Source organism: Acanthopagrus latus, chromosome 10, assembly GCF_904848185.1.
Source record: "Acanthopagrus latus isolate v.2019 chromosome 10, fAcaLat1.1, whole genome shotgun sequence".
NCBI classification, from domain to species: Eukaryota; Metazoa; Chordata; class Actinopteri; order Spariformes; family Sparidae; genus Acanthopagrus; species Acanthopagrus latus.
The window spans coordinates 6,361,651-6,387,723 of record NC_051048.1 but is presented as its reverse complement, the minus strand read 5'-3'; the positions used below and the strand labels follow the sequence as shown (position 1 = coordinate 6,387,723).

At 41.2% G+C, this 26,073-nt stretch overlaps 4 protein-coding genes and 1 long non-coding RNA gene across 6 annotated transcripts; 4 read left to right on the top strand and 1 right to left on the bottom strand.

The window, feature by feature from the left end:
- Window positions 1-2,317: 2,317 nt before the first annotated feature.
- On the top strand, window positions 2,318-5,703 carry LOC119027582 (GTPase IMAP family member 7-like). Its single transcript, XM_037112933.1, has 3 exons — window positions 2,318-2,442; window positions 2,914-3,054; window positions 4,452-5,703. Exons 2-3 carry the CDS (start codon window positions 3,048-3,050, stop codon window positions 5,459-5,461), a joined length of 1,017 nt encoding a protein of 338 aa, XP_036968828.1. The 5' UTR covers window positions 2,318-2,442; window positions 2,914-3,047; the 3' UTR covers window positions 5,462-5,703.
- A 938-nt stretch (window positions 5,704-6,641) lies between these two features.
- LOC119027581 (tripartite motif-containing protein 16-like) lies at window positions 6,642-12,368 on the top strand. Its single transcript, XM_037112932.1, has 7 exons — window positions 6,642-7,003; window positions 8,398-8,772; window positions 8,892-8,987; window positions 9,111-9,344; window positions 9,663-9,825; window positions 10,225-10,284; window positions 11,045-12,368. The coding sequence occupies exons 1-7, from the start codon at window positions 6,767-6,769 to the stop codon at window positions 11,605-11,607; spliced, it is 1,728 nt and encodes a 575-aa protein (XP_036968827.1). The 5' UTR covers window positions 6,642-6,766; the 3' UTR covers window positions 11,608-12,368.
- A 382-nt stretch (window positions 12,369-12,750) lies between these two features.
- Window positions 12,751-16,909, top strand: LOC119027177 (tripartite motif-containing protein 16-like). Its single transcript, XM_037112130.1, has 7 exons — window positions 12,751-13,030; window positions 13,741-14,115; window positions 14,238-14,333; window positions 14,456-14,689; window positions 15,424-15,586; window positions 15,675-15,734; window positions 15,846-16,909. The coding sequence occupies exons 1-7, from the start codon at window positions 12,794-12,796 to the stop codon at window positions 16,385-16,387; spliced, it is 1,707 nt and encodes a 568-aa protein (XP_036968025.1). The 5' UTR covers window positions 12,751-12,793; the 3' UTR covers window positions 16,388-16,909.
- On the bottom strand, window positions 15,563-17,472 carry LOC119027215. Its single transcript, XR_005077316.1, has 3 exons — window positions 17,332-17,472; window positions 16,916-16,954; window positions 15,563-15,701 (listed from the first exon to the last, which is right to left on the bottom strand). It is a non-coding gene; the product is annotated as an uncharacterized LOC119027215 (long non-coding RNA).
- On the top strand, window positions 17,226-25,953 carry LOC119027159. Of its 2 annotated transcripts, none has more exons than XM_037112090.1 (7): window positions 17,226-17,604; window positions 20,255-20,397; window positions 20,500-22,353; window positions 22,511-22,747; window positions 22,838-23,062; window positions 23,171-23,240; window positions 24,113-25,953. In XM_037112090.1, the coding sequence occupies exons 1-7, from the start codon at window positions 17,430-17,432 to the stop codon at window positions 25,195-25,197; spliced, it is 3,789 nt and encodes a 1,262-aa protein (XP_036967985.1). In that variant the 5' UTR covers window positions 17,226-17,429; the 3' UTR covers window positions 25,198-25,953. The 2 variants fall into 2 exon arrangements, with proteins under 2 accessions (XP_036967985.1, XP_036967984.1); XM_037112089.1 differs by having other exon boundaries at window positions 20,255-20,403.
- The last annotated feature ends 120 nt before the right edge of the window (window positions 25,954-26,073 follow it).

Here is a 26,073-nt window from a genome sequence, read left to right as displayed (position 1 = left end):
AATGTCATTTCTTAGTCTTTGGTAAGGTGATACATTTAAAAGTGGCGCATTGAGAACATTTTAAAAATTGTAAACCAAACATGTTAATCAAAGATTCAGTAACTGTGAAGAGTAAAATAAGACTATACGAGACTGTATGTAGGCACAGCTAATGTGAGCATGCTAACATCCTCACAATGATAAAGCTAACATGCTGATGTCAAGTAGGTCTGATGTTTACCATGATCATCATCTTAGTTTAGCATCAGCATTTGATTATTAACACAAGATAAAATACAGTTGAGGCAGATGTCATTGGTCGGATGTTGTTAGTTTTGCAGGTATTTGGTCAGAATGAAAAGTATTGGATGAATCGTGCTGTATGACATGACAGGGGATCATAAAGTCAGCAGCATTCACTGTCTGAAAACCAGAAATATCGGTACAAAATTTCATTAAATAAAGAGAAGTGAAAACAGCTGACACAGTGAAAGACAAGGAGAGCCTGGGAGAGACTGAACTGAACCTGTGTGACGTATCATTGCACTATATTTCAGTAATCTCCAGATGGAGGCACATAGCAGCATTAGCTGAAGAAGACACTGAAGAGGAAGGGAAACTCTATGATGAAGAGGTTCAGGAAAAACACATCCATGAAGTCTATGATTCATTTTCAACTGTGTTCACTTTTCCATCACTGAGATCAAGATTTTTCAGTGTTTTTTATACTCAATAAGCTTGTGGGAGGTTGGATTTGTCACATAATGGTTCTTAATGATGGAGTCTGAAAAGTGATAACAACAGGTCAGAAGCCGTAACTCCTTTATTAATCAGTACCTGGCAGACTGTTGTTTGTTTGGTGGTTTGTAAAGCAAATATCATACCGAGCAGTGACTGACTCAGGATGTTTGAGGATCAGGGGCAAAAAAAACCCTAAAAAGCACCAGTTCTACGTGATGGGGCAAACTACACTGCACTTTATTAAGTTGTCTCCACAGTAAGGGAACCCTCGGGGTCACTTCTGCAGCATTTCTTTGAACACTGTTGCTATTTTATGCTACAAGACTGAAATAATGGCAAAATTCACATGCTGCTGAGAGGCAAAAAGCCAGAACAATGTGTAGTATATGAGGTATTATTATTATTATGATTACTATCATTATTACTTTATGATGGATGTTGTCAGATTTACTTTTTTAATCAAGTATTTTAAAATGATGAGAAAAAACAGATGTGTTTTTCCTGCATGACATCTTTTAAGCTCTGTGGGTTTTGACATTGACATCAGAGCTGGAGCTTGTTATTAGTTCTTACACTTGTATAAAAATAGAAGTCCATTGTGTGATAAGCTCCATTAGCCTGCTGCCAGGAAACAAGTCAGGCAGGTGGAAAAGGGGAAGTGAGAGGCAAACCGAAGCAAGACCGAAGAACAGAGGCAGTTGCAACATCCTCTGCATTGATTTCTAATTTTGGAAGCATGAATGGTAAGTTTTGGTAATTGTTAAGTTTTCTATTAAGTTTGTTTTAAGAAACATAAAGTCAAATGATTTTGCCAGAATCAAAATTCATATGAGGTTTGTGTGAAGGTATATTTCTATTTTAAAAGATACTTTGATAGTTCTTTACCTTTCCATATGTCTTCATAAAAATACTACAAAACGCTTGACAACAGATTAGTGATGTGGTTATAGCATCCCCAAACCCCAGTGTAGTGCCATGCTCGTAGCACTTTTTTTTTTAATTTTGGTATTCAACCTTTATTCTAACAGGAATATTCCTATTTTGATTATTTCTTACAATAAAGTCCTGGCTGAGACAGCAGCATAAAAAGGTTTTACATAACAGAACAAACAACAAATGTAAAAATAAACAATATTAGATTTTAAATAAAGGAAACAAACAATTAGCTCTTAACTAAAAGTGAATTTGTCTTTATAATTAGTTGGCGCTCTCCTTTTTCTCACAGCATCACACGGTTTGCACACTGTTGCAACAGTTTCTCTGTCTTCAGGTGGCATTGCTCTCCCGTCCTCTTGTATTGTCTCTCAGCATTTTTATCATTTTTTTTGTCTAGTTGATTCTTAATAAAGTCATCGGACCAAACGTAAATGTTACATTTGGTCTCCTCCTTTACCCACGTATTGTGATGCGAGGTTTTAGCTTGTCATACCTCCCTGTAAATGGTCGGAAAGTCCACCCAAAACAATGCTGTCGGTGCAGAAGCACCCAAAGAGATAAATGTACTGATTTAATGATACAATGTTATTCTCTTCCAGTGCCAAACACCAGGAGGATCATCCTACTGGGAAAATCCGGCGCAGGAAAAAGCAGCCTGGCTGACACCATCTTCGGAGAAGCCAAATTCCAAATAAACCATTTCAGTGACTTGAAAACACACCGTACACAAGCTGAAACCAAGTCTCTGTTTTCCTTTAACACATTATGGGTGAAAATAATCAAAAGGTACAAATGAAATCAGCATAACATACGTTTTTTTTAATCTCTAAAAAGAAATCCTCTCACTCGTTCAGGGTTGTCACATATGCGAGCCAAAAAGCACTTCAGGTCTCATCCATCACAGTGATCTGCATTCTCAAGACTTCCAGTGTTACTTCATTTCATCTGAGTATTATAATCAAACTATAGGCTGTTTCCATTATTTTGTCCACAGCATTTAAGGTGGCTTGATGTCCCCCTTAATGATCTGTTTTAAATCCCACTCTAACAAATCTCTCACTTGACACAAAGTAGTTTTTATCTTTATTCCCCCATGCTGTAGTTATTTTGTATTCCACTATCACCCTAACCCGTAACACATTTTTTCAGGCCGTTGTATTAGAAATTTGTTTCATATGAGTCTGACATAATGTGTAAAAAATAAAACAACATTCATTGCAATGAACATAAACAGGTGACACTCGCTCCATTGTTCAGGGAAGTTCAGTCAGTCAAGTCCGACGGGTAGAAAGTGAAAGTGCCGTCCAACCATAGCAAGAGAACAGGAGGAAAGTTATGCAGCGAGGACATCCAGCAGTATTCACCACTACAGGGATTTCTCTTTAGACAACATGGACGGTAAGTTGAGTTGTTTTAGACTTTTAATGCAGTAAAAGTAGCAACTTAACAACTATAAATGTAATGCTACATTTATAGTTGACTTAACATTTTGTTAATTGTTGTGTGTCTTTCAACAAACAATGAAATGCTTTATGAACAATTAATGAAGAAACTGTAAAGGTTAATAGACAACAGTTGCAACATCAAGATGTTTATATATGAATTGCACACTACTTATTAACCATTTACAAAGTATTGTGAAGTTTTTAAAGCATTTAATTGTTTTTGAACTTTTAACTGAGACTATGTTATATATAAATGTAACATTTACTAATTATCGTAACTTAAAAGTGTTACCAAAGTACAATATTTTCCTATGAAATGTAATAAAGTACAAGTATAACATACCATGAAATAGAAACACTAACAAATGACGTATCAAGTGTCCCAGATGTGTATATACGTATGTAAATCAGTTGAGTAAATGGACATTGTTCACTTCACCGCTGTCAACAGTGTCAACACTCAGTGATATGCTGTATGCTGACTGGATTTACAGGAAGTCTAGTTCAGTTCCTAAGGAGCAGTTGACGATCCCTTAACTTTTTCATCTGGTGCCATCATCAGGCCAAAAATATCACTGGTTCAGTACTTTGGTTTATGAGCAAAGTACTGTCAAACCAAATGGCAATCAAAAGCACAACTGAAATTTTAAAATGCTTCAGCAAAACTGACCAAGCAAAACCAGAGAAAAAAGCAAAAAGCAAAAAAAGCAATTTCCTTAGACAAAAGGCTAAACAATTGTCCTTTGGCATGTTTTTCAGTCATAATCAACATGTAAATGCATACAACACAAAAAAACAACCATGTTTGTTTGATTTCTTTTGTTCACTTCCGTACTGTAGTTTGTGTTTAGTGTTAATTAGCAATTGTTAGCACAACATCACTGTAAGACGGCGACCAAGTAAACATTACACCTACAGTAACATTGCCACTGTGAATAAGTTAGCTGGTTGGTTTGTCAGCAGGATTACACGAAAACTACTGAACGGATTTCCAAGATATTTAGATGGAGGATAGGTCTTGGACCAAAACAGAGCCTGTTAACTTGTTTGCTCACTTTCCTTATTATTGTGAGATAGGGTGTTGAGAGTTTTGTTAATTTGTTCAGGAAATAGTTAATGGATCTTGATGAAAAATATCAGGAGTACATTCTGATGCAGATCCTTGATTTAATGATGAGGGGCTATAATTAAGAGTGCTACAGGGCTTTTGTGTTTATATTGGATCAGGTCTTGGTGGAGGTATGTGATCGACTGAATGGCATTCTAGTTTACAGACCAAATCATCAATCATAATCAGCAGGCTAATCATCAATAATAAGAAGTAAACAGTGTTGCTGTTCTCTCTTGTAGGGCTGACTTCAAGGAGGATCGTCCTGCTGGGAAAAACTGGAGCTGGGAAAAGCAGCCTGGCTAACACCATACTTGGAGAGCTGCTGTTCACCATAAACGATTCTCCCAACTCTGACACAACTAAATGTCAAGCAAACACCAGATCTGTCAGTGGAAGAAGCATCACGCTGATCGACACTCCAGGTTTCTTTGACACAGACAGATCTGAGGAGGAGCTGAGGCCTGAGATAGTGAGGTGTATCACAGAGTGTGCTCCTGGGCCTCATGCTTTTCTCATTGTGCTCAAGGTGGATAAATTCACAGAGCACGAGCAGGAAGTCATCAACAAAATACGCCAGCATTTCTCCCAAGATGCCCTCAAATACGCTGTGATCGTCTTCACTCACGGTGACCAGCTCCCTGACGGAAAGAAAATTGAGGACTTCGTTAGTCAGAATAAAAATCTGCGTGATCTGGTAGAGAAGTGTGGAGGCCGGTGCCACGTCGTTGATAATAGATACTGGAAGCACAACGAAGAAGACAACTACAGAAGTAACCAGTTCCAGGTGGAGGAGCTGCTCAACACACTGGACAAGGTGACTGAGGCAAACCAAGGACCCTGCTACACCAATGAGATGCTGCATGCAGTGAAAAGGGAGATAAAGAGAGAGGAGGAGCACTTGAGACAGTCAGCAGGAAACTTGTCCCAGGAGGAGGTTATAAATAGGGCTAAAAAGAGATTCATTGACAGGTTTTTGATCGGATCAGCAGGTGTTGCAACAGGTGCACTGTTAGGAGTTTTGCTCGGTGTGGCAGAGATGGCTAAAACAGATGTTGGAAGAGTTCAGGACCTTGCAGAGTTCTTTCGAAGAACGACAGTAGCAAATGCAGCTTTAGAAAGTGGAGTAAAGGGAGGTTGGACAGGATATACTGCAGCTGGAGGCGCAGAGACGCCATTGGAGGCTGTGCAGAAGGCAGCAAACGCTGTCTGGAGCCAATCTGGGTTTGCAGCAGATCGAAACACACAATAAAGCATCGACAGTAAACAGAGTGGAGCAGCTGGTGGACTAGGAAACAACGTTGAGTATCAGTGGGATTATTGTTTTAGCAATACAGAGTAAAAAATTAGTATGTATCTGAGAAACTATTGTATCAGTTGATTTTTTTCTGCTTGTGTGATCTAACAGCAGCTGTGTGTTGAACTTTCCTCTCAGCCTCTCTTTTCTGTTGTAGCACCTGCAATAACTTCTGCAGATGATGAATGATAAGTATATGAGCTTTGTAATAATTTCTGGGAAAGATGAAACAACTTTTATTACAATATTCAAACGGACTGTGTATTTATTTTTTTTTTTTTATCAAATTTTTAAAGGGGCACTGTGTAGTTTTGGAGAATAAATTGAACTGTATAATATCAATAATATGATACTACAAACTAAAAAGAAGAAAGAAAATAAGGTCCCTGTGTAAAGGTTGAGAGGTGGCAGGGTCCGCCAAATATAAACAAACTAAAACAGTATAAGTCGTGTTGTTAATTCAGTTCATTCAATCATGAAAACAAAGACAGTTTGTATATTTAGTCTGTTTTGCCATAAACAAAATCAGTCTGTGATTTCTTCCCAAAAACTACATATTGCACCTTTAAGGAGAAATGCAATCTAATTCATCAGTCCTGCAATAAACCTACATAAAGACCATGATGTTCAGTTTATTGTGTCGAAACTGTTTGAGAGAGCTGTTTTCCTGCAGCGTTGTCACTATCTGAGGATGCATTTTAAAGAAAGGTGTTTGTGTTATTTAACCCACCTGTGCTGATACACAGTGGGATCAGCACAGGTGTGTAATTGAGGCACCGCCCTCTTTGCCATGTGACTTAATGGAACCAATAAACATGTTGACACTTACTGCAAAGTCTGTATTGAGGGATGCTGGGACCAGGAGGAGCAGAGAGGAAAGTACAGCTGTCCTCAGTGCATGTGTAACAGTCTGTTTTGAATTTTTCTTTTCTGTAAAAAACATATTTACATATTTATATATTATATCATATTATATTATACATACATACATACATACATACATACATATGTGTGTGTGTATATGAGCGTGTATATATGTATTTTTACATATTTATATATTATATCATATTACATTATACATACATACATACATACACACACTGTGGGATATCTGCAAAGGTTCGTCATTGAAGCACTGCCCTCTTTGCCATGTGACTTCATGGAACCAATAAACATTTATTGAATGTTTTCCCGTCACAATGGGAAGCAACTATAAAGGAAACGAAACTAAGAAGTGCCGTTCACTGCGCACATGTCAAAATGGCTGAGCAGCAGCAGCAGAACAACATGGACCTGGACCAGAGTCAGCTCTGCTGTTCGGTCTGTCTGGACCTGCTGAAGGAGCCGGTCACCATTCCCTGTGGACACAATTACTGCAAAGTCTGTATTGAGGGATGCTGGGAGAAGGAGGAGCAGAGAGGAAAGTACAGCTGTCCTCAGTGCAGAGAGGAGTTCAGTCAGAGGCCTGTGCTGAGGAGGAACAACATGCTGGCTGAGGTAGGAAGGGTCGTGAGTACGAACCCAGGGCTGGACGGTTACTTTGAGACACTGTTAGTCCTTTAAAAGCCAAATAGTTTTATAGAGTTTAACTGCAACATCATGCAAATGATTATTATCTTTAAAATGTAAATATGTTTGCAGCAAATCTCTCATCAGCATGTACTGTATTAAGTTGTTTCAAGCAGTTGGCTGGTGTGTGTGAGAAAGTGCAGTCACGTGGTCATGTCGTGCCGGCGATATCCCAGACTTCCTTGCAATTTGTATCCTTTTAAGAGTTGCTGCGTCATGAGGAGAAACTACATGCAGTCTGTGAAACGACTACAACAGATTCTAACTCATTGGCGCCCTCTTGTTGATTCGGCATTAAATACAGTACATTAGTTAGTTTCCTTATCGCTGTGAAAGCTTTATCGTTCGGCTGCGTCCTGTTTGCTTCCATGTCTGAAACAGCAGCTTCGCAGCTGTTTGAACGCATTGTTTTAACTGGCAATGAATAAATCACACATTAAGTGACACGAGGAATATGTAAACGGTCATTTCTCTTTGTTTACAATTTTTTTGTTTAGGCTATTTATGTAATCATTTGTATGTCTGTTTATTTACCTTCTCATGTATTCACACCATTCTATTCAGAAATGTTTCTCTTTAGTTGTACTTTCAGGTTAAAGGCTCTGATTGATGAACAGTCTAAGGAACTTGAAACTTGCATACTGTCCTTATGTAAACTCTCCATATGCCAGGGTTCTATTCAAAAATCAGAAAAGCTACCATCAGCCAATTACAGCCTTGGCTACAGGGAGGAAAAAAAATATTTTTCACAAATTTAGCTGTAAAACTTATTCAGTATATACATGTATAAATAATGACATGATTATATGTTTAAATGAATGAATACATAGTGTGTATAAACCCAAAGGCTGCCGAGTCTGTAATACCGTTAATTCTCCAATCAGAGCCTTTAACCCACCCCTGACTTTTGACAGATTTATTATTTTCACTTCTGCGGGTTATGTTTGGGATTGTACAAAGTACAAATATATATAAATACATACGTACGTGCATATATATACACACATAAATAAATATGTGATAAAGTAATGAAATGTGTAAATACCTGTGGAATAATCATACAGTTGAATACTTAAAAAATCCATAACTATATATAAAAATGCATATTGATTATAAACAAAACGCCCATTAAAATGACACATTAAACATACACATGTTAAATGTATTTCTCTATTTACCCTTTTGGTTGTTTGTATATTTATTTATTTAGTCACTTATTTATTCACACACAAAATGATGACATTTTCTATCAAACGAGTCACTGAGAGAGTTGAGAAGCCCTGCTACACCTGTACATTCACCTGCCATTTTGTTGCGTCTAGGTTGTTCTGAAGCTGAAGAGGATGAGCACCCAGCAGGCTTCTCCTCCTGCTGCTGTGACCTGTGCCGGCCCGTCAGACGTCGCCTGTGATTTCTGCTCTGAGGCCGAACCCAACGCAGCCACCATGTCCTGCCTGAATTGTCTGGCGTCTTACTGTCCGACTCACCTCCAGCCTCACTACAGTGTTCCTGTGTTGAAGAAGCACCAGCTGGTCTCTGCTACAGTCCCACTGCAGGAGAAGATGTGCACGAAGCACAACAAGCTGATGGAGGTCTTCTGCCAGACGGACAAGACGTGCATCTGTTATCTGTGTATTATAGATGAGCATAAAGGCCACAGTACAGTGTCAGCTGCAGCAGAGACGGCTGAGGAACAGGTAGAAGCAAACACACAGATGATCTAGTTATCATGAAACTGCACTTTTATTACCACCTGTGACTGAAATAATAGAATAAGTACTGATTGTATCAACAAAACTATGTACTGTTATTTCAGAAACAGCTGACTGTGAGTCAAAAGGAAGTCCAGCAGAGAGAACAGGAACGAGAAAAGGAGCTGAATCAGCTGATCAAAGCTCTGAAGGAGTACAAGGTGTGGATGTTACACTTCAGTATCTGATCCTGTGTCTGTTTTGATCCCTATAGAGAAGTTCTCATCCAGGTTTTGATCTTTGGCACGGTGTGATTGTAAAACCTACTGTCTTTGCACGAACAGAGCTGTTGTGGAACTGCAGTGAAGACCAATGATGACATCTTTGATGAGCTGATCACCTCCATTAAGAAGAAACGCACTCTGGTGAAGCAGCTGATGAAAAACCAGGAGAAGACTGCCGTCGCTAAGGCTGAAGAGCTGCAGCTGCAGCTGGAGGACGAGATCAGCAAGCTGAGGAGGAGGGACTCTGAACTGGAACAGCTTTCCCATGTGGACGACAACATCCACTTCATTCAGGTACCAGAGAGTAACTGTACAGGACCAGAGTGGAGCATTTGTTTTTTTTTAATCCCTAAAATGTTTATGTTATGTCAATCCCAACTGATGAAACAAGCCAAAGCACTCACTCACCGTCTGTAACTGTAGAAGCTTAAAACGGGCAAAAATCTCAGCTGAATACATGAACCAAAGGTGACATCTGCTGATCGAGTTTAATTTTAGAACGACTCTAATCTCAGTTAACCAAAAGTTAACTATTGATCTAGTATAATTTGGACCAAAAATGTTTATAAATGTGTAAAAAGTGCTAATTAAAATTATTTTATTTCATTTCAGACTTTCAAGTCCCTCTCCATCTCCTGTGAAAATCCAGATTTGCGTGTTGGTCCTTTTGCTTGTCCTGAACGTTCGTTCAGAGCTGTGACTGATGTCGTGTCTCAGCTGATGGGTGATATAGATAGGCTCTTGAATGAAAAATGGCCCAGGATCTCCAGGACAGGTACTACTTTTTTTTTTTTTAAAAAAGAAATATCAGAAAAAATGCCTGCACACAGTTTTAATAACAATGTTTCGGTACTCGGCTCCCTTCATCAGGTTATCTCGAATGTCTGAGTATCGAAAATATGTTTATTGAAATTCATTGCAAGTGAAGCCAAGAGTGTGCAGGAGTTGTTTCCTGATTTTGTCGGCCTTTCGTATCCTACGTACCTGTCAATCCACAGGTGTGCAAAAGCTGCATCATGTGAGCCTTACAGTATATAAAAAACCCTGGGATATACAGTGGTTTGATTCAGGTTCAGTGGTATTCATTATAATGTTGTTGTTGTTGTTGTTGTTGTTGTTGTTGTTGTTGTTATTATTTATTTTAATTTTATCTTTTTTTATATGTTTTTCATAGTGTCTTTTACAGATTTTGTGATGCCACCTGAACCGGAGACCAGAGAAGACATGTTAGGCTGTGAGTAAAACATTTTATTCTTCACATTTAAAAACACAGTTCTTATAAAACGTGTTCACCTCCCTCAGATGGTTTCTGCTTCTATTGCTTTTATAAATGGAATCATGGTCAATATGGTCAGTCTTCCAGTTGAGCTCGGAGTCTCCCACAGGCCTTTGGGTGAACTTTAGCAGAGATTTAATGTGAGTTTTCTTCAACAGTGGCTCTCTCTTTGCCACTCTCCCACAAAGCTTTGACTGGTGAAGAACCTGAGCAACACATGCATTAAGAGTCTCTCCCATCTCAGCTGCTGAGGCTTTTAACCCCATCAGAGAAGTCATAGCTGTCTTGTTGGTCTCTTTCACTGGTCTCCTTGTATGGTCATTCAGTTTGGATAGATTTATCTGAACTCCTGGGGATGTTCAATGACTTTGAAATGTTTTTGTATCCATCCCCTAACTTATACTTTTCAATAACCTTTTCACAGAGTTGCCTGTAGTGTTTTATTAACCTTCATGGTGTAATTATAACCAGGAATACTAATTAACCAGTGACTGGATCTTCAGACACAGGTGTCTTTATACTACAATCAGTTTTTAATGAACTGACATTACTTTGTTTGCACTTACATTGAAGACATTTTTGTCAGAAGAGCCAAATTATGTTGACCAAAATGGGAAAACATCCAAGAGGGTGAATACTCTGTATACCAGGTCATTAATCATATTCCAAATATTAAAAAGTTGATGATTAAATGTGTTTTCTTTTGCCCCTCTGTCAGATTGCTGTCCTCTAACACTGGATCAGAACACAGTCTCCAAATATTTGACCATTTCACAAGAAAATCGGCGGGCGACGAGTGAAAAAAATCCTAATTGTTATTTAGATAGACGCTTACATAGGTGGATTAATGTCGGAAATAATATCAGGCAGGTGTTGTGCAGCGAGAGTTTGTCAGGGCGATGTTACTGGGAGGTCACTTGGAGTGGTAGCACCTGGTCTGTGGCCGTGTCATACAAAGACATCAGTCAACAATCCACATATGACTCAGAGTTTGGAAATGACAACAAGTCGTGGAGTCTGGACTGCTCCCAGAAAGGTTACTGTTTCCGACACAATCGTGGAAGCACATCAGTGTCAGGCAATCGAACCTCCACGGTCGGAGTTTACCTGGATTATGAGGCAGGTACTTTGTCCTTTTATAGCATCAGTGGTACAAACATGACTCTGCTCCACAAAGTAAAAACCACTTTCACTGAGCCTCTCTATCCTGGGCTTGGGGTGAAGGATGATGGATCTCAGTCAAGCAGTGGATCTTATGCAGAACTGATCAAACTGTGGTAATGAAACATATATTTGGGTGGTTGATGATTGCCACTGTTGATCAGGCTGCACTCGGCCCCTTCAGTATACTATAGATGGACATCATGACAGATGGGAGGATGTGATTTTTAATGGTGAAAAATTATACAAATGAATGTTGAATCCCACCTCGCCCCAAATGTTGAGGTCCTGTCATGTCACCATCAGCACTCTGAGGAGCTCAGAATTATGTCAGTCATTCAGAAATGAGAAATTCCATTGGCAGGAATGTGAGGGATGATTTCAATCAAATTAACAAAGTTAAATGAACACTATACAATAATAACATATGATCTGATGAGAGGATGTGATTTTACAATACTGTCCCGCATATTTCAAGGTGTTGCTCAGTTTTTGCTTTTGTTGCAGAGTTTTTATGCTGATTTCCTCTCGATCTTCTAAAAATAGTGACTACTGTTGAGATGAGGAATTAGTTGTTTTTTTGTTTGCTTTTTATGCATATAAAAGATTTTGAATTGTAAAAAGTCGCTTCGCTACATCTTCAAACCAGCGCTTTGAGTGAAGTGCTTCATACTTTGGTTAAACTCGTTCCTGACTGGGGTTTCCATGTGTTTCTCATCAGGCACGATGTGGGTCTGTGCTGAAGGTTTGTCTAATTTTAAAACAGACTTTTCCAAAAAGGTGTGTCTCAGAGTGCTGTGGCCTTTAATGCTGAAGTTTGTTTAGTGCATATTTTTGTTTAGTTGAAAGAAAATAAATCACTTGAGACATGATGACTCGAATGGCTTGTCTGTGTTCTTTTATGTTTTAAAGTTAGTTTTTGATTTGAATTACTTAATTTACTTTTTGAAAGTGATGGAGTGGATGCATTCAAATCATTGTCATACTTTTTAAACAGGTAATATAACTTCGTCTTATTGGACAGGTACTTTTCTCTGTATAAAGACTGCAGCACAATGTGGTCTGGGGCCTTGACATGCCAGTTTATGGCTTTTTAAACCGAGCTCAAACTGGAAATAAATATCAGATGCAGCCAGCCAACCACACACTAGCCATAAACTGGCAACTGCATGTATCGGGTTTGACAAAGTTGGATGGGTGCTGCAAAAGCCCCGCCTCAGTGGGAGGAAGCATCCCCTGAAACCCACAACTTGAGAGGAAATGAAACTTAAGAGTGCTCCTCACTGCATGACTGAAACACATCCACATGGCTGGGCGGCGGCTGGAGCGCGGCATGGACCTGGACCAGAGTCAGCTCTGCTGTTCGGTCTGTCTGGACCTGCTGAAGGAGCCGGTCACCATTCCCTGTGGACACAATTACTGCAAAAGCTGTATTGTGGGATGTTGGGAGCAGGAGGTGCAGAGAGGAAAGTACAGCTGTCCTCAGTGCAGAGAGGAGTTCAGTCAGAGGCCTGTGCTGAGGAGGAACAACATGCTGGCTGAGGTAATGGCGGGAAATGGAGGTAGTGATGGGTTGTTTTTGACAGCAAGTTACAGCTTGTTAGTTCACTTTGAGCCACTTAAGTGGCTGCAAGCCAAATGTGTATATCTAAACTGCAGCACTATAAAATATACTATACTATACTATACAATAAAATGACTATTAGCCTGTCTATCAAACTGTTGAACCCATATATCCTGATAACTGCTATTGTGTCACAACAACTGTCAAAATCCAGCATGTTATATTAGTTCTTGATAGCGAGATTCTTCTATTTCTAAATCGTTATTTGTTTTATGCAACACGTGGTCATAAGCACTGAGAGCAGAGGACAACCATTTTGGCTATCAAGTAACTGTAAGCCACGCCCATTACTTTACAGACAGATTGTTTAAAACATTTTTTCAAACCACTCCACCTACATATTTTGTTAACTCTTTATTAACTTTGGTATTTTTAAGTCTTCTTTGACGTGCCACAATATTGGTGAATTCTTGAAGATACTCGATGATTGTTGATGTCAGTCTTAAATGCCTAAAACTACGACCAAATAGTCCTGCAAAATATCTCACCTGTTGGCCTGACGGCAGTAACATGATACATTTGAATGCCTGTTAAATTCTGAGAGTCCCTATCTAAAATATTCTATTATTCCTATGTTTGGTGTCATCATCTACAGTATTTCTCACCACATTCCATTTTGTTGCCTTTAGGTTGTTAAGAAGCTGAAGAGGACGAGCACCCAGCAGGCTTCTCCTCCTGCTGCTGTGACCTGCGCCGGCCCGTCAGACGTCGCCTGTGATTTCTGCTCTGGGACGAAACCCAACAAAGCCACCATGTCCTGCCTGAATTGTCTGGCGTCTTACTGTCCGACTCACCTCCGGCCTCACTACAGTGTTCCTGTGTTGAAGAAGCACCAGCTGGTCTCTGCTACAGTCCCACTGCAGGAGAAGATGTGCACGAAGCACAACAAGCTGATGGAGGTCTTCTGCCAGACGGACAAGACGTGCATCTGTTATCTGTGTATTATAGATGAGCATAAAGGCCACAGTACAGTGTCAGCTGCAGCAGAGAGGGCTGAGGAACAGGTAGAAGCAAACACACAGATGATCTAGTCATCATGAAACTGTGCACTTTTATTACCACCTGTGCCTGAAATAATAGATTGATAGACTGATTGTATCAACAAAACCGTGTACTGTTATTTCAGAAACAGCTGACTGTGAGTCAAAAGAAAGTCCAGCAGAGAGAAAAGGAGCGAAAAAAGGAGCTGAATAAGCTGATCCAAGCTCTGAAGGAGTACAAGGTGTGGATGTTACACTTCAGTATCTGATCCTGGGCCTTTATTGATCACTAGAGAAGAAGAAGTCTCAGATGTTGATCTCTGGCACGGTGTGATTGTAAAACCTACTGTCTTTGCACGAACAGAGCTGTTGTGGAACTGCAGTGAGGACCAGCGACAAGCTCTTTGATGGGCTGATCGCCTCCATTAAGAAGAAACGCACTCTGGTGAAGCAGCTGATGAAAAACCAGGAGAAGACTGCCGTCGCTAAGGCTGAAGAGCTGCAGCTGAAGCTGGAGGACGAGATCAGCAAGCTGAGGAGGAGGGACTCTGAACTGGAACAGCTTTCCCATGTGGACGACAACATCCACTTCATTCAGGTACCAGAGAGTAACTGTACAGGACGGGTTTAAATTTCTTCCCTCTCTCTCATACACATTTTCACCAAATACAGAGGTCCCGTCGTAAAATTAGTCCCATACAAATCAGCATGTCTGTGATTTGGGGTTGTATTACTTTATAAACTTTTTACAAATGATGGAATTTGATCAGGCAGTGAACAGCCTTCGCCGGAATGAGTTCACGCACCTGTCGTTTGTTGGTTGTTGCACTTCCGTAGGTGGTCCCTGTCCAAAAAATCCCCCCAAAACGGCAGCTTTAAAAAAAACTTACATTTGGCACTGCTGACAGAAGGTCCACAGAACTGACATATACCTAAACTAAATAAGGAAAACAAGAGGAAAAGAGGGAAGGAAGGTTAGATTGTGAACACCAGAGTAAGGCGGCGAATTAAGCATATACGAAATTCTGAATCGAGCAATTCGACGTGACTGAATAATGAGCGCCTTAGAGCCAAAGCACTCAGGGTCTGTAACTGTAGCTGAAGAACACATGAGCCACAAAAGCGACATCTGCTGGCCAAACCAGACAGAGCAACTCTCATGATGACCGAATTGGAAAATCAGGTTTGATTTTTGTTATATCCCGCTTAAAAGTTAACTGGCTATCTGTTATGCTTTGGACCGAAGGGTAAGACAAATGGAGAGTGTTTTTTATTTTCAGTGTTTTATTTTTATTTATTTGTGTGTCCCTTTTTAATGTCTTGTGTTTGCAGACGTTCCGGTCCCTCTCCGCCTCCTGTGAATCTCCGGACCTGCCTCCTGACCCCGTGGTTCGACCTCAGCACTCCTTCGAAGCCGTGACCGGTTGTGTGTCTGATCTGTGGGGTCACGTGGAGAAGCTCCTGACGGACACGTGGCCCAGGATCTCTGTCACAGGTACGTCTGGGTCGCTCAGAATCTACAGTCACACGGTGGTTTCGTTCAAATCCAGTTGTATTTAGGGTTTGTTTGTATTTTCTGTTAGCGTCTGCTGTAGATGTTGTGATGCCACCTGTGCCGAAGACGAGAGAGGAGTTTTTACGCTGTGAGTAAAACTTTGATTCTACGGAGTTTCACGATAAACCCATGCTGTAATAATAATCAGAATATCAGAGGGGTGGTGATAACATTTTCCTGCCTTGTTCTGCTTTGCCAGATTGCTGTCGTCTGACACTGGACGTGAACTCGGCCTACATATATTTGTCCCTTTCACAAGACAACCGGCGGGCGACGAGTTCAAGCAACAAGAACTATTATGGTTCCCACTCAGACAGGTTTACAGGTATCCAGCAGGTGTTGTGCAGAGAGGGTTTGTCAGGACGATGTTACTGGGAGGTTATCTGGAGTGGATGCACTTGTTCTGTGGCGGTGTCATACAAAGACATCAGCAGATCGTCTACTGACTCAGAGTTTGGAAATAACAAGAAGTCGTGGAGTTTAGACTGCTCCCAACAAGGCTACTCTTTCCGACACAATATGAGAAGCAAAACAGTGTCAGGGCCTCAGTCCTCCAAAATTGGAGTGTATCTGGACTACAGAGCAGGTACTTTGTCCTTTTATAGCATCTCTGACACGATGACTCTGCTCCACAAAGAAAACACCACGTTCACTCAGCCTCTCTACCCTGGCCTTGGGATGAAGGATGTTTTGTCGTGGTCAAGCAGTGGATCTTATGCAGAACTGATCAAACTGTTGTGATGAAACACATAGTGTAGATGGACACCATATGACAGATGAGAAGATGTGATTTTAATTTGAAAATCTGAAAAATCTTGCAAATTGTGAAAATGAACATTGAGTCCTCGCCACGCCAAAATGTCGAGGTACTGTCATGTCGCCGTCAGCACTCTGTGGGGCTCAGAATTATGTCAGTCATTCAGAAATTAGAAAATCTGTGGGCGTGAATGTCGGGGAACGATTTCAAGCAAATTAACAAGGTCAAATGATCACCATGCAATCAGGGCTGGTGCTCAGTGTTTTCTGTTGTTGCAGAGTTTTTGCCAATTTTCTCTGTATCGCCTAAAAATTAGCGGCTACTGTTGAGATGCGGAATTGGTTTAAAAACAAACAAACAAAAACAAACCCTTCAGATTTTTTCATGTTCAGTTATATGTATATTATCAGAATTCTGTATATGTGGAACAGTCTGTTTGGAATGTTTTTTTTTTTACAGTGTTTTTTGTTCATTATTTTATGAGTTAACAGATAAATAAACACTTTACTCACAGCCCATTTTTTCTGATCGTCATTTGTCTCGAAGTACATCTACGGAAAAAAAAACACACATGGAGAAAAAAAAAACTTAGAAAAATGGATCACCAGAAAAAATAAATACATAGAACATGTTTTTTTTGTTTTTTGTTTTTTTAAGAAAAACAAACAAAATAAAATTTAAGCATTTCTTCTCAAACAATTCCACATAAAAAATGAAAATAAACTCAATGTAACACAGAACAAAAAACAAGGAATGGGAAAAAAAAGAAATGTTTATTTACATGGTTCCAAAAAAACAACAAAAAAAAGAACTGAAAAAAGAACTTAGAACTTACAACACTGCAAACAAACAAACAAACAAAACACTTTCCCTCCCTATTCACGGCTTCCGTAGCCGCTGCTGTTTGTGCTGCCTCTGTGTTCATCACCTGGGCGGAGCGCTGGTTGAAGGAACCGGGCAGTCAACACACTCCGCTCTTCGAACCGAACACGGCGGACAACCTCGTCTCGCCTGAACAGCCCGAACATGGCTGACAGTCACCAGCACCCGGTTTTCTTCGAGTGCGGCGTCCTGCAGGGGAGACAGCTGCGGAGGATAGAGAATTATTTCCGTGTTCGCCGCAAGTCAGGCGGAGGAGAGTGTGGACCACTGAGGACCGTGAAGGGGACAGTCTACTGCGTTGCTTTCAAACACCAGAGAGGTGGGCCACATCCACACATGTAGAGATTAATCATGGTTTCTAATTGATATTAATATTTAATATCTGATTTGATTATATTGTCTTTTAATGCCGACTGAAAGAATGTCCTTTGTTTGAATCCATGAAGAACTGCATCAATTTCTTTGAAATTATTCGCCTGTTGAGCAAAATGTCAGCCTCTAATTTGAATATCTGGTGCGTTATCATAGAGTATTAAACTCGCCTTTGATAACACAGATTCAAGTGTATGAGGTCGGATCATAAACAGTGACGCCCTTGAGGTTCGCTTCCGAGGAAACAGAAACTCAACCAGTGCTACCAGAGATGTCACGTCAGCGATCCACTGCTGAAGACAAGTCAGACATCTGGGTTAATTTACTGCAGCAGCTGGCAGGATGTGAAATCAGCTGTGCCCCTCACTCAGTATTAGTATAAATTTCAATTTCAATGGGCTAAAACTACACTACGCAGTATGAATAAAGGATATTGGCATATGGGTCCATTTATTTGGCCTAGCAGTATTTTTTTGTTTGTTTGCTTGTGGAACTAAATTATCCTGATTTTGATTATTTCATGTTACATTCAAGATTTCTCTTTGAATGAAAGTTGCTGTTTTATGTAGGTAAGCTGATAGATAAGCCTTTGCATATACAGTGTGTGTCGACCAAATAAGAAATGAGACACTTGAAAATCTTCAATGCCGTAACAATAGCAATTGCCTTGCCCCAGCGGATCTGCTGAAGTTAAGAGGTGGAAGAGGTATTTACCACCTTTAGTTTTGTAAACGTAGCATAACCAGACTGTGAAAATTCTCGTGAAAGTAATTCTTTGAAAATATCACTGAAGTAGAAGTACGTATCATCAGAAAAAAGTACTTTAAGTATATAATGTAAAAGTGCTCATAAAGCATATTATTGAAACAATAGGGAAACAATATTTCCCTCTGGTTTGACGTAAATTTGAAGAAAAAAAGTAGCATGTAATGGAAATTCCCATTTAAAGTACAAGTGCTTCAAATTTGTATTTGAGCGAGTGCTGCGTGTGAGTGAAGTTGTACGGTCACATTCCTAGTTTCTGCATGGAAAAAGTCCCACAGGTGTTGACGCACTGGCACGCATGATATTGTGTTGTCTGGCTGTGGGAAGTTGCGGTGAGCTGACGTGACGGCGGATGGAAAGGCCTGATAATTATCTGGAGGGATAGTCTGCGGGCTATGAAGCCTGGCACGGCGTGGCAACACTCTGTGTTCATTACACTTGAACACCGGAATTTGATTAAAGTCAGTTTCAACTTTAACATGCTAATTTCTTCAATCAGAATGTTTTGACTACTCATTAAAAATGTTAATAGTCATGTAGGAAATGCCAGAGATTTGTGTGACCTGCTTTGTATATTTCTTGCTCAATACTGTAAAAAAAACAAAAGTAAGGGGGTCCAAAATTACTGATTTATCTGATTCACAGCTTTTAGATATGATTTACTTGTTTGATGTTATTTCAATTTTAATGGTATTTGCTTTAAAGGATAAGTTTAACCACAAAACGTTCAGTGATTACACGCTCACCCTCTTGCTGATGGAAAGTGGGGTGTATTTTAGCAAAGTTTGCGTTGCAGTGTTTTCTCCCCAACAACTGAAGTGGATGGGGACTTGTTTTAAAACATAAGAAAAAGCAACAGAAACTAAACAGAACAGCTCCATACAGCTTTCCAGGTGTCATTCAAGTGACGTACAGTAATTGACTTTACTGTAGCTGCTAAGCTAAAAGTGTTGGCTGCATGAACCTGACCCCTTTTCAAATTAATTTGGGATTATGCCAGATGAGCTGTTTGGAGCCACTTCATGTGTTTTTACAAATTAAAACAAGCCTCCATCTACTTAAGTTGTTTAGAGGAGTACTGCAACATTGTTTTGCTGCGAAACATCAGAACTGTTTACAAAACATCACCTGACTGTCCATCAGTATGAGGATGAGTAGATTATATGACAGTCACAGTACTTTTTGTCAGTATGTTTCCTTTGAGACAGTTTGAAATTCTACTAACAAAATAAGTAAATATTCAAAATGCGATGATTGCCTCTGGTCCCTCTCTAATTAGAGTAATTTGAATAAATATAGTGAAGTAAGAAGTGCAATATTCGCCGCCAAAATGAAGTGGTGTGGAGGAATGAAGTTGCAGGACCTGGACATTAAATAAAGTACAGCTGTTCAGTAAGGTACTTGAGTATATGTACTTAGTCTCATTTCATCGCTGCCGATTCCTCCTCTTTAAAGGTGCAGTATGTAGTTCTGAGGAAGACATTTTAATCAAAAGAGAAAATCTTCAACAAACAAAATAAAAGAACTCTCTTTGTTTTCATGATTGATGAAACAAACTGACCGTAAAGGACAACACCCTGTGTCATGCTGTATTACTTTGCCTATATGTGGCGGACCCTGCCACCCTTCCAGCTTCAAACAACATTACGGGGACCTCATTTTCCTCTGAGAACAGCTTGTTTATTCAGTTATGGAAACAAATATATATATTGATTTGTGTTTGTATGATTAGCTCATTAATAACCATTAAAAATCCGAGTTTGAATTTCTTCCACAAAACTACACAGTGCCCCTTAAAGCTCCGAATCACTAATGTCACTCTTTTTAATCAGATCAGCAGAACGTACTGCGGAGGTCTAGGCATGTTGTGGATGATCTGGTGTTAACTGTGCGAGGCAGCCTGGACCCTCCCACCCCCACCCCCACCCCCACTCCCACCTCCACCTCCACTGGCAGCCAGGTTTTTACTCCTCAGGTGCAGGTTAGCACAACATTTCTGTCATTCAGCTGAGGCTGCGCATTCAGAGCTTCCTTCTCTCTTTACTGATAGGATTTGTTTGTTTTCTGTATGTCACAGCCACAGCAGTCCATTCCTGCCTCAACACCTCCACCAAGTGGTGAAAAATACGAACGACCACTTGATTCTTACCTCATTCAGTACCTAAAGGAGTGTCCCAAGGCGGAGAAAGAACTACAGGAACGGCTCGCCTCTGTTGCCTCCTCTGCTCAGTCTTTCCCAGATGAGAAGAGAGTTTTAGTCAGGAGTTTAGCCCAACTTGGTTCTGCAGATGAAGTTGGACAATGGAAAGCCAAAGTAGATCAACTCTTTGATGGCTACCTGTGCCACTATGAGGTGGACCCTCACAAAATCAAAGCCTTGCTTCAGTCCTGCAGCAGCTCTCCTCAGAGCACAGATGAGGTGAAGGTGTACAGTGAGGTTGGCGTGGCTGTTGTAGTTGGGGAGCGCTCTCAGGTGAATGCCAAGCTGAAAGATGTTGAGGACTCACGTGTTAAACGTGAGAAGCAAACCAGGATTCGTCGACTGGGCGAAGCCAAACTCTGTCTGCTCTGGAGAGAGATTAAGCACAGTTTAGGACGAGATTTTCCAGGAGTGAAAGTCACGCAGGGAGATGCAGGTCAGATAGTTTTGGAGGGTTCTGTGGAGGAGATTCTGAAGGCTGGAGAGTTTATTACTGGCCTGGAGAATCTGGTGTTAGAAAGGTCAGTCTCTTACATGAGCCCACATCTTTTGGCCTTCCTGAAAAAGGCGTACGGATGTCCAGCTGTGCTAGGTGACTTTTTGCGAGTTGGTGGAAAAGTGCAAGTAGAATTACGGGACAGAGAGCTACGTTTGTTCGCCCTCTGTGCTGATACACTGGATGAAATAGAGAAGGCACTGCAGCGTGAGATCAAGGAAGTCAAGATTGATGTTCCTAACTGCTCTGCTGTTCCACCTGAGCTTCAGGAACAGCTCAAGTCCAAGACAAATGAGATGAACCAAGGGCAGTACAGGGCTCAGGTCTTGTTTGGCTCAGATGGCACAGTTACCTTATTGGGCCACATGAACGAGGTGGAAGAGCTGGTTACATTTCTGGACTACTTTTTTGAGGATTGTGTCACTATTGACCCGCTAGGGGCCGTAGAATATGTCCGAGGGCCCACTGGGAAAGATGAACTCTTAAATGTTGAACAGAATTTGGCCTCTTTGAGTTTGAATGAAGCAAACACAACAGTTGCGAGCTACAGCCTCCACGATGGCCTCCAGGTGCTGGTGTGCCAGGGTGACATCACCAAACTGGATGTTGATGCTCTGGTGAACGCTGCCAATGAAGATCTTGACCATGGTGGAGGTGTTGCTGCTGCGCTGAGTAAAGCAGGTGGCCCTCAGGTGCAGAAGGAGAGCCATGCTCTTGTAAAGCAGATTGGGAAAATACCTACAGGTGAAGTGGTAGTGACCACAGGGGGGAACTTAAACTGCAAGATACTGCTGCATGCTGTTGGGCCTGTACGTGGACAATCAGGTGGCAGAGAGAGGGCGTTACTGGAAAAAACTGTCCAGTCTGCTTTGGATTTAGCAGAAATGTTTGAGCTGGAGTCCATAGCTATGCCCTGTATCAGCTCAGGTCTGTTTGGTGTCCCTGTAGCGGTGTGCTCAGAGGCTATTGTGACTGCAATTAAGAAGTTTGGTCGTGAGGGAGGGCGAAGTCTGAGCAGAATCATCCTGATTGATAGCAGAGGAGAGATGGTGAGGGCCATGAAGGAGGCATGTGATCGGCTCCTCCAGGGGATGAATACCAGAAACAGTTCACCAAGTGATTCAGGGTTCCAGATGGATATTGATGCCCAAGACACAGCCAGAGGAGCCACTGCTGGAGCTCCTGGAGATGGTGTCCGTCTAGAGGTCATTCAGGGAACCATCGAGACCCAGCAGGTAAGAAACCTGTCTACTATTGTCTCACAAGCTTCTATGACCTTTAAGCCGATAATGAGACGTTCCTTATTGGGGATTAACTTGTTTATTTCTTCTTGTGGAAGTCATCTGATTGAATCTGTGGGCTCTCCAATCCCCTCTGCTGTTACCCTCTTAGGTCGATGCTGTGGTATCGCCCATGGTTGGCCACGATCCTGTCTCAACCCGCGTCGGGAACACTTTGTACGAGATGGTTGGACATCAGCTGACTGCAAGGTTCAGAGAGGAGGCAGGAGGAGAAACGATGCCTGGTGACACCATCCTGGTGGAAGGCTTGAGAGGGCTTCCGTCCAATGCGGTGTTCTTCCTCAACCTCTTTCCCTGGGATGATGACCAGGAAGGAGGTGCAGTCCAGGTGACATTAATGTTTTATCATTCTCTACATCATAATACAGCATTTCCCATGTCTAGCATTCTAAATTAATTAAATTCTGACCTTTTCCAGGTTCTGAGACTGGGCATCAACACAATCCTGACTTCCTGTGAGGAAAGAGGGTTTGGATCAGTTGCTCTCCCGGTGCTCGGAGCTGGGATTGTCCTACGTTTTCCTGACAGCGTGGTAGCCAAGGTTCTGCTGGAGGAAGTTTGTAAGTTCGAACAGAACCGAATCAGCAGAACACCAATGCTGATCAATATCGTCATCCACCCCAATGATGAAAAGTTTTGTGAGGTGATGAAAAATACATTGTGCACAGACTGACCTGTTCAAATGTCCACATTGTATCAGCACCGGATGAGTATAAACTGGGGTTGGTATTAAATTCTACATATGTTGTAGGTCTTCAAGTCTGCCCAGGAAGCTTTCCAACTGAGAGGATTCCCAGACGCTGTTCACCAAGCAGATGAAGGTGGGTAGCTGCTATATGATGATATGGCTGTAACAGATGATTATTTCAGTGTCCATTTAATTGGTTTGTCATTTGGTCTTTCAAAATTGTAATATATGGCCTTTAGTTTGAACTAATGTTATGAAGAGAGTGATGAAACAACAGTGATCATATTACTAGCCACATCCTGACCTGTCTCAGACAACTGTCTGATTACCCCGTAGTCTCAGCTAGCAGATAGCAGCAAACGCCAGCAGCGAGTTTACTACATTTCACAAGGTATTTATGTGTTAGTGTAATAAATGAACGAAAATGAACTCACAAAATGTTAGGTAAGGAAATTATTATATACATTGTATCCTCTGAATTCATGTGTCTGTGTTTTACAAATACTAAGAAGAGCTTAGTTGCCCTGTTAATTCTACTCAGAAAAATTAATTTAAACTTGAGGTTAATGAAATTTGTCCTCTTGTCCTCGTCAGATTTGCTGTAAATCGCCTCCATTCTGTATCCCCCGTTGTCAACTTGACCCTCATTGGTCTTGGAGGCAGTTTCAAGTCCCAGTTCAGTGTCCATTTGTGTTCACGCTCAGGCTGATAAACCTGGCGAATCCCTCTGTGATGCAGTCCTGGCAAACTCTAGGGCCACTGGCTCCACGACCAACAGAGCCATGAGCTAATTAGTTAATGGTTGCTAGCAAAGAGCAGCAGTTGTTGGCTATGCTGTCCCATATATTTTTGGAGTTGCCTTTGAATTCTCATGTTTTACAAATTACAACATGTACAGGTCACTGTTTCCCAAACGTATTAAGAAACTACTCTTGAAAGCTATCAACTAAAGAAGGCTAACAAGAAAGAGAAATTGTGCTTAACAGATGAATTTTTCTCCTCTAGTGTCAACTTCAAAGAGGATCGTCCTGCTGGGAAAAACTGGATCCGGGAAAAGCAACCTGGCTAACACCATATTTGGGGAGAAATTATTCATCACCAATGATTCTCCCAACTCCGGAACAAGCACATGTCAAGCAGAAACCAGATCTGTCAATGGACGAAGCATCACTCTGATCGACACTCCTGGGTTTTTTGACACAAGGGCGGGTGAGGAGGATCTGAAGCCTGAGATCGTGAGTTGTATCACAGAATGCTCTCCTGGGCCTCATGCTTTCCTCATTGTGCTCAAAGTGGATAAATTCACAGAGCATGAGCAGGCTGTCATCACCAAAATGTGCCAGTATTTCTCTAAAGATGCACTAAAATATGCTGTGATTGTCTTCACTCACGGTGACCAGCTCCCTAAAGGGATGAAAATTGAGGACTTTGTCAGGCAGAATAAGAAACTGAGTGATCTGGTAGACAGTTGCGGAGGTCGATGCCACGTCGTTGATAACAGATACTGGAATAACAAAGTGCAGAATAACTACAGGAGCAACCAGTTCCAGGTGGAGGAGCTACTTAAAACAATAGACAAGATGGTGATGGAGAACAATGGCGGCTACTACTTCAATCAAGTGTTTGAAGCAGTGGAGAAAGAAATCCAGAAAGAAGAAGATCACATTAGACAGTCAGCAGGAAACATGCCTGTGGAAGAGGTCAGAAAACAGGCTAAAAGCACAGTGTCGAAGAGGTTTCTGATCAACCTGGCAGGTACGACAACAGGAGTGTTGTTGGGAGCTTTTTGCGGCGTAGCAGCAATGGTTGGATTAGTTCTAACGGCTCTGCAGAATACAACAGTTGTGATGAAATTCCTGAAGAGCATGCCAGCACTGGGAGGGGCAGCCGGCGTGGCAGCAGCAGGGGGAGGAGAAGTTGCGGTGGTCGCTGCTGGAGCGGTTGTAGGAGCGACTGTCGCAGCAGCAGGGGGAGTTTGGGGAGGTTTTATTGGACGTGAAGCAGCCGAGGGAGCAGAAACTCTGTCGGAGGCAGTAGAGATGGCAGCAAATGCTGTCTACAACGAAGGAAAAAAATTGGTGAAATTTTAACTTATCTTTCTTGTGGGGTCTTTTGGGGGGCAGCGGTGCAACATGGCAACATTATCTACACATCTTGGTGAAAGATCTGAAATAATCCTCAATCACAGTTTGTCTGTCTCACAACCTTGTGAATGGCAGGAAAACTACCTGGTTAGTTTTAGGCACTTGGTTCAGGTAATGAAACTGGTCAGTTGGGTTTTGGCATTAAATCCAGCAGAGAGCCCCTTTTCAAAAGGGAATAAACCCACTAAAAACAGATGTTTAATTCTTCTCCTGTTGCCAGTAGAGTAATTTGCCTGCATTTTTTTTGTCTGCTTGATGAAGGTTGATAAGAGAGCCAGAAAACCAAAACAATGATCCTAAAGAGGTTAAAAGGGATCCATAGAGCTGAAGGGAACTGCAGGGTCGGGTGATAAGTCTTTTTGGGTTTGACACTACGAGTGACAACTTCCGGGTCGCACACATTGTTTAAAAAAGAAAATATATATACATATATTTTATTTCAGCTTTGAATGAAGGGAAGAAGGACCACAAAAGTATCAAAACTAGATAAGCGGTGGCTCTGACACAGGTGGAGGGAAAAGTCAAGTTTGTCGTCACTGATCACTTTTAAATAAAGATTTATTTTGTAATAAGATTATATGAGATTAATTCTGTCTAGATTTATTTATTTTAACATGTTTGATGATGAGTTGCCTTTTCCACCGATCTTTATTCTCTCTATTTATATGTGTATTTTCCACAATAAAAGCGTTGATTGCTCAAGTCCGTCTCATTTGTTCATGTTGTTTTATTATGTTTGGTGCATGTCCTGCTGACTGCTGCACCTGCTGCTCAGGAGGCATGTCTGTTGTTACACTGCACCTGCAACATCTGGTCAGCAGG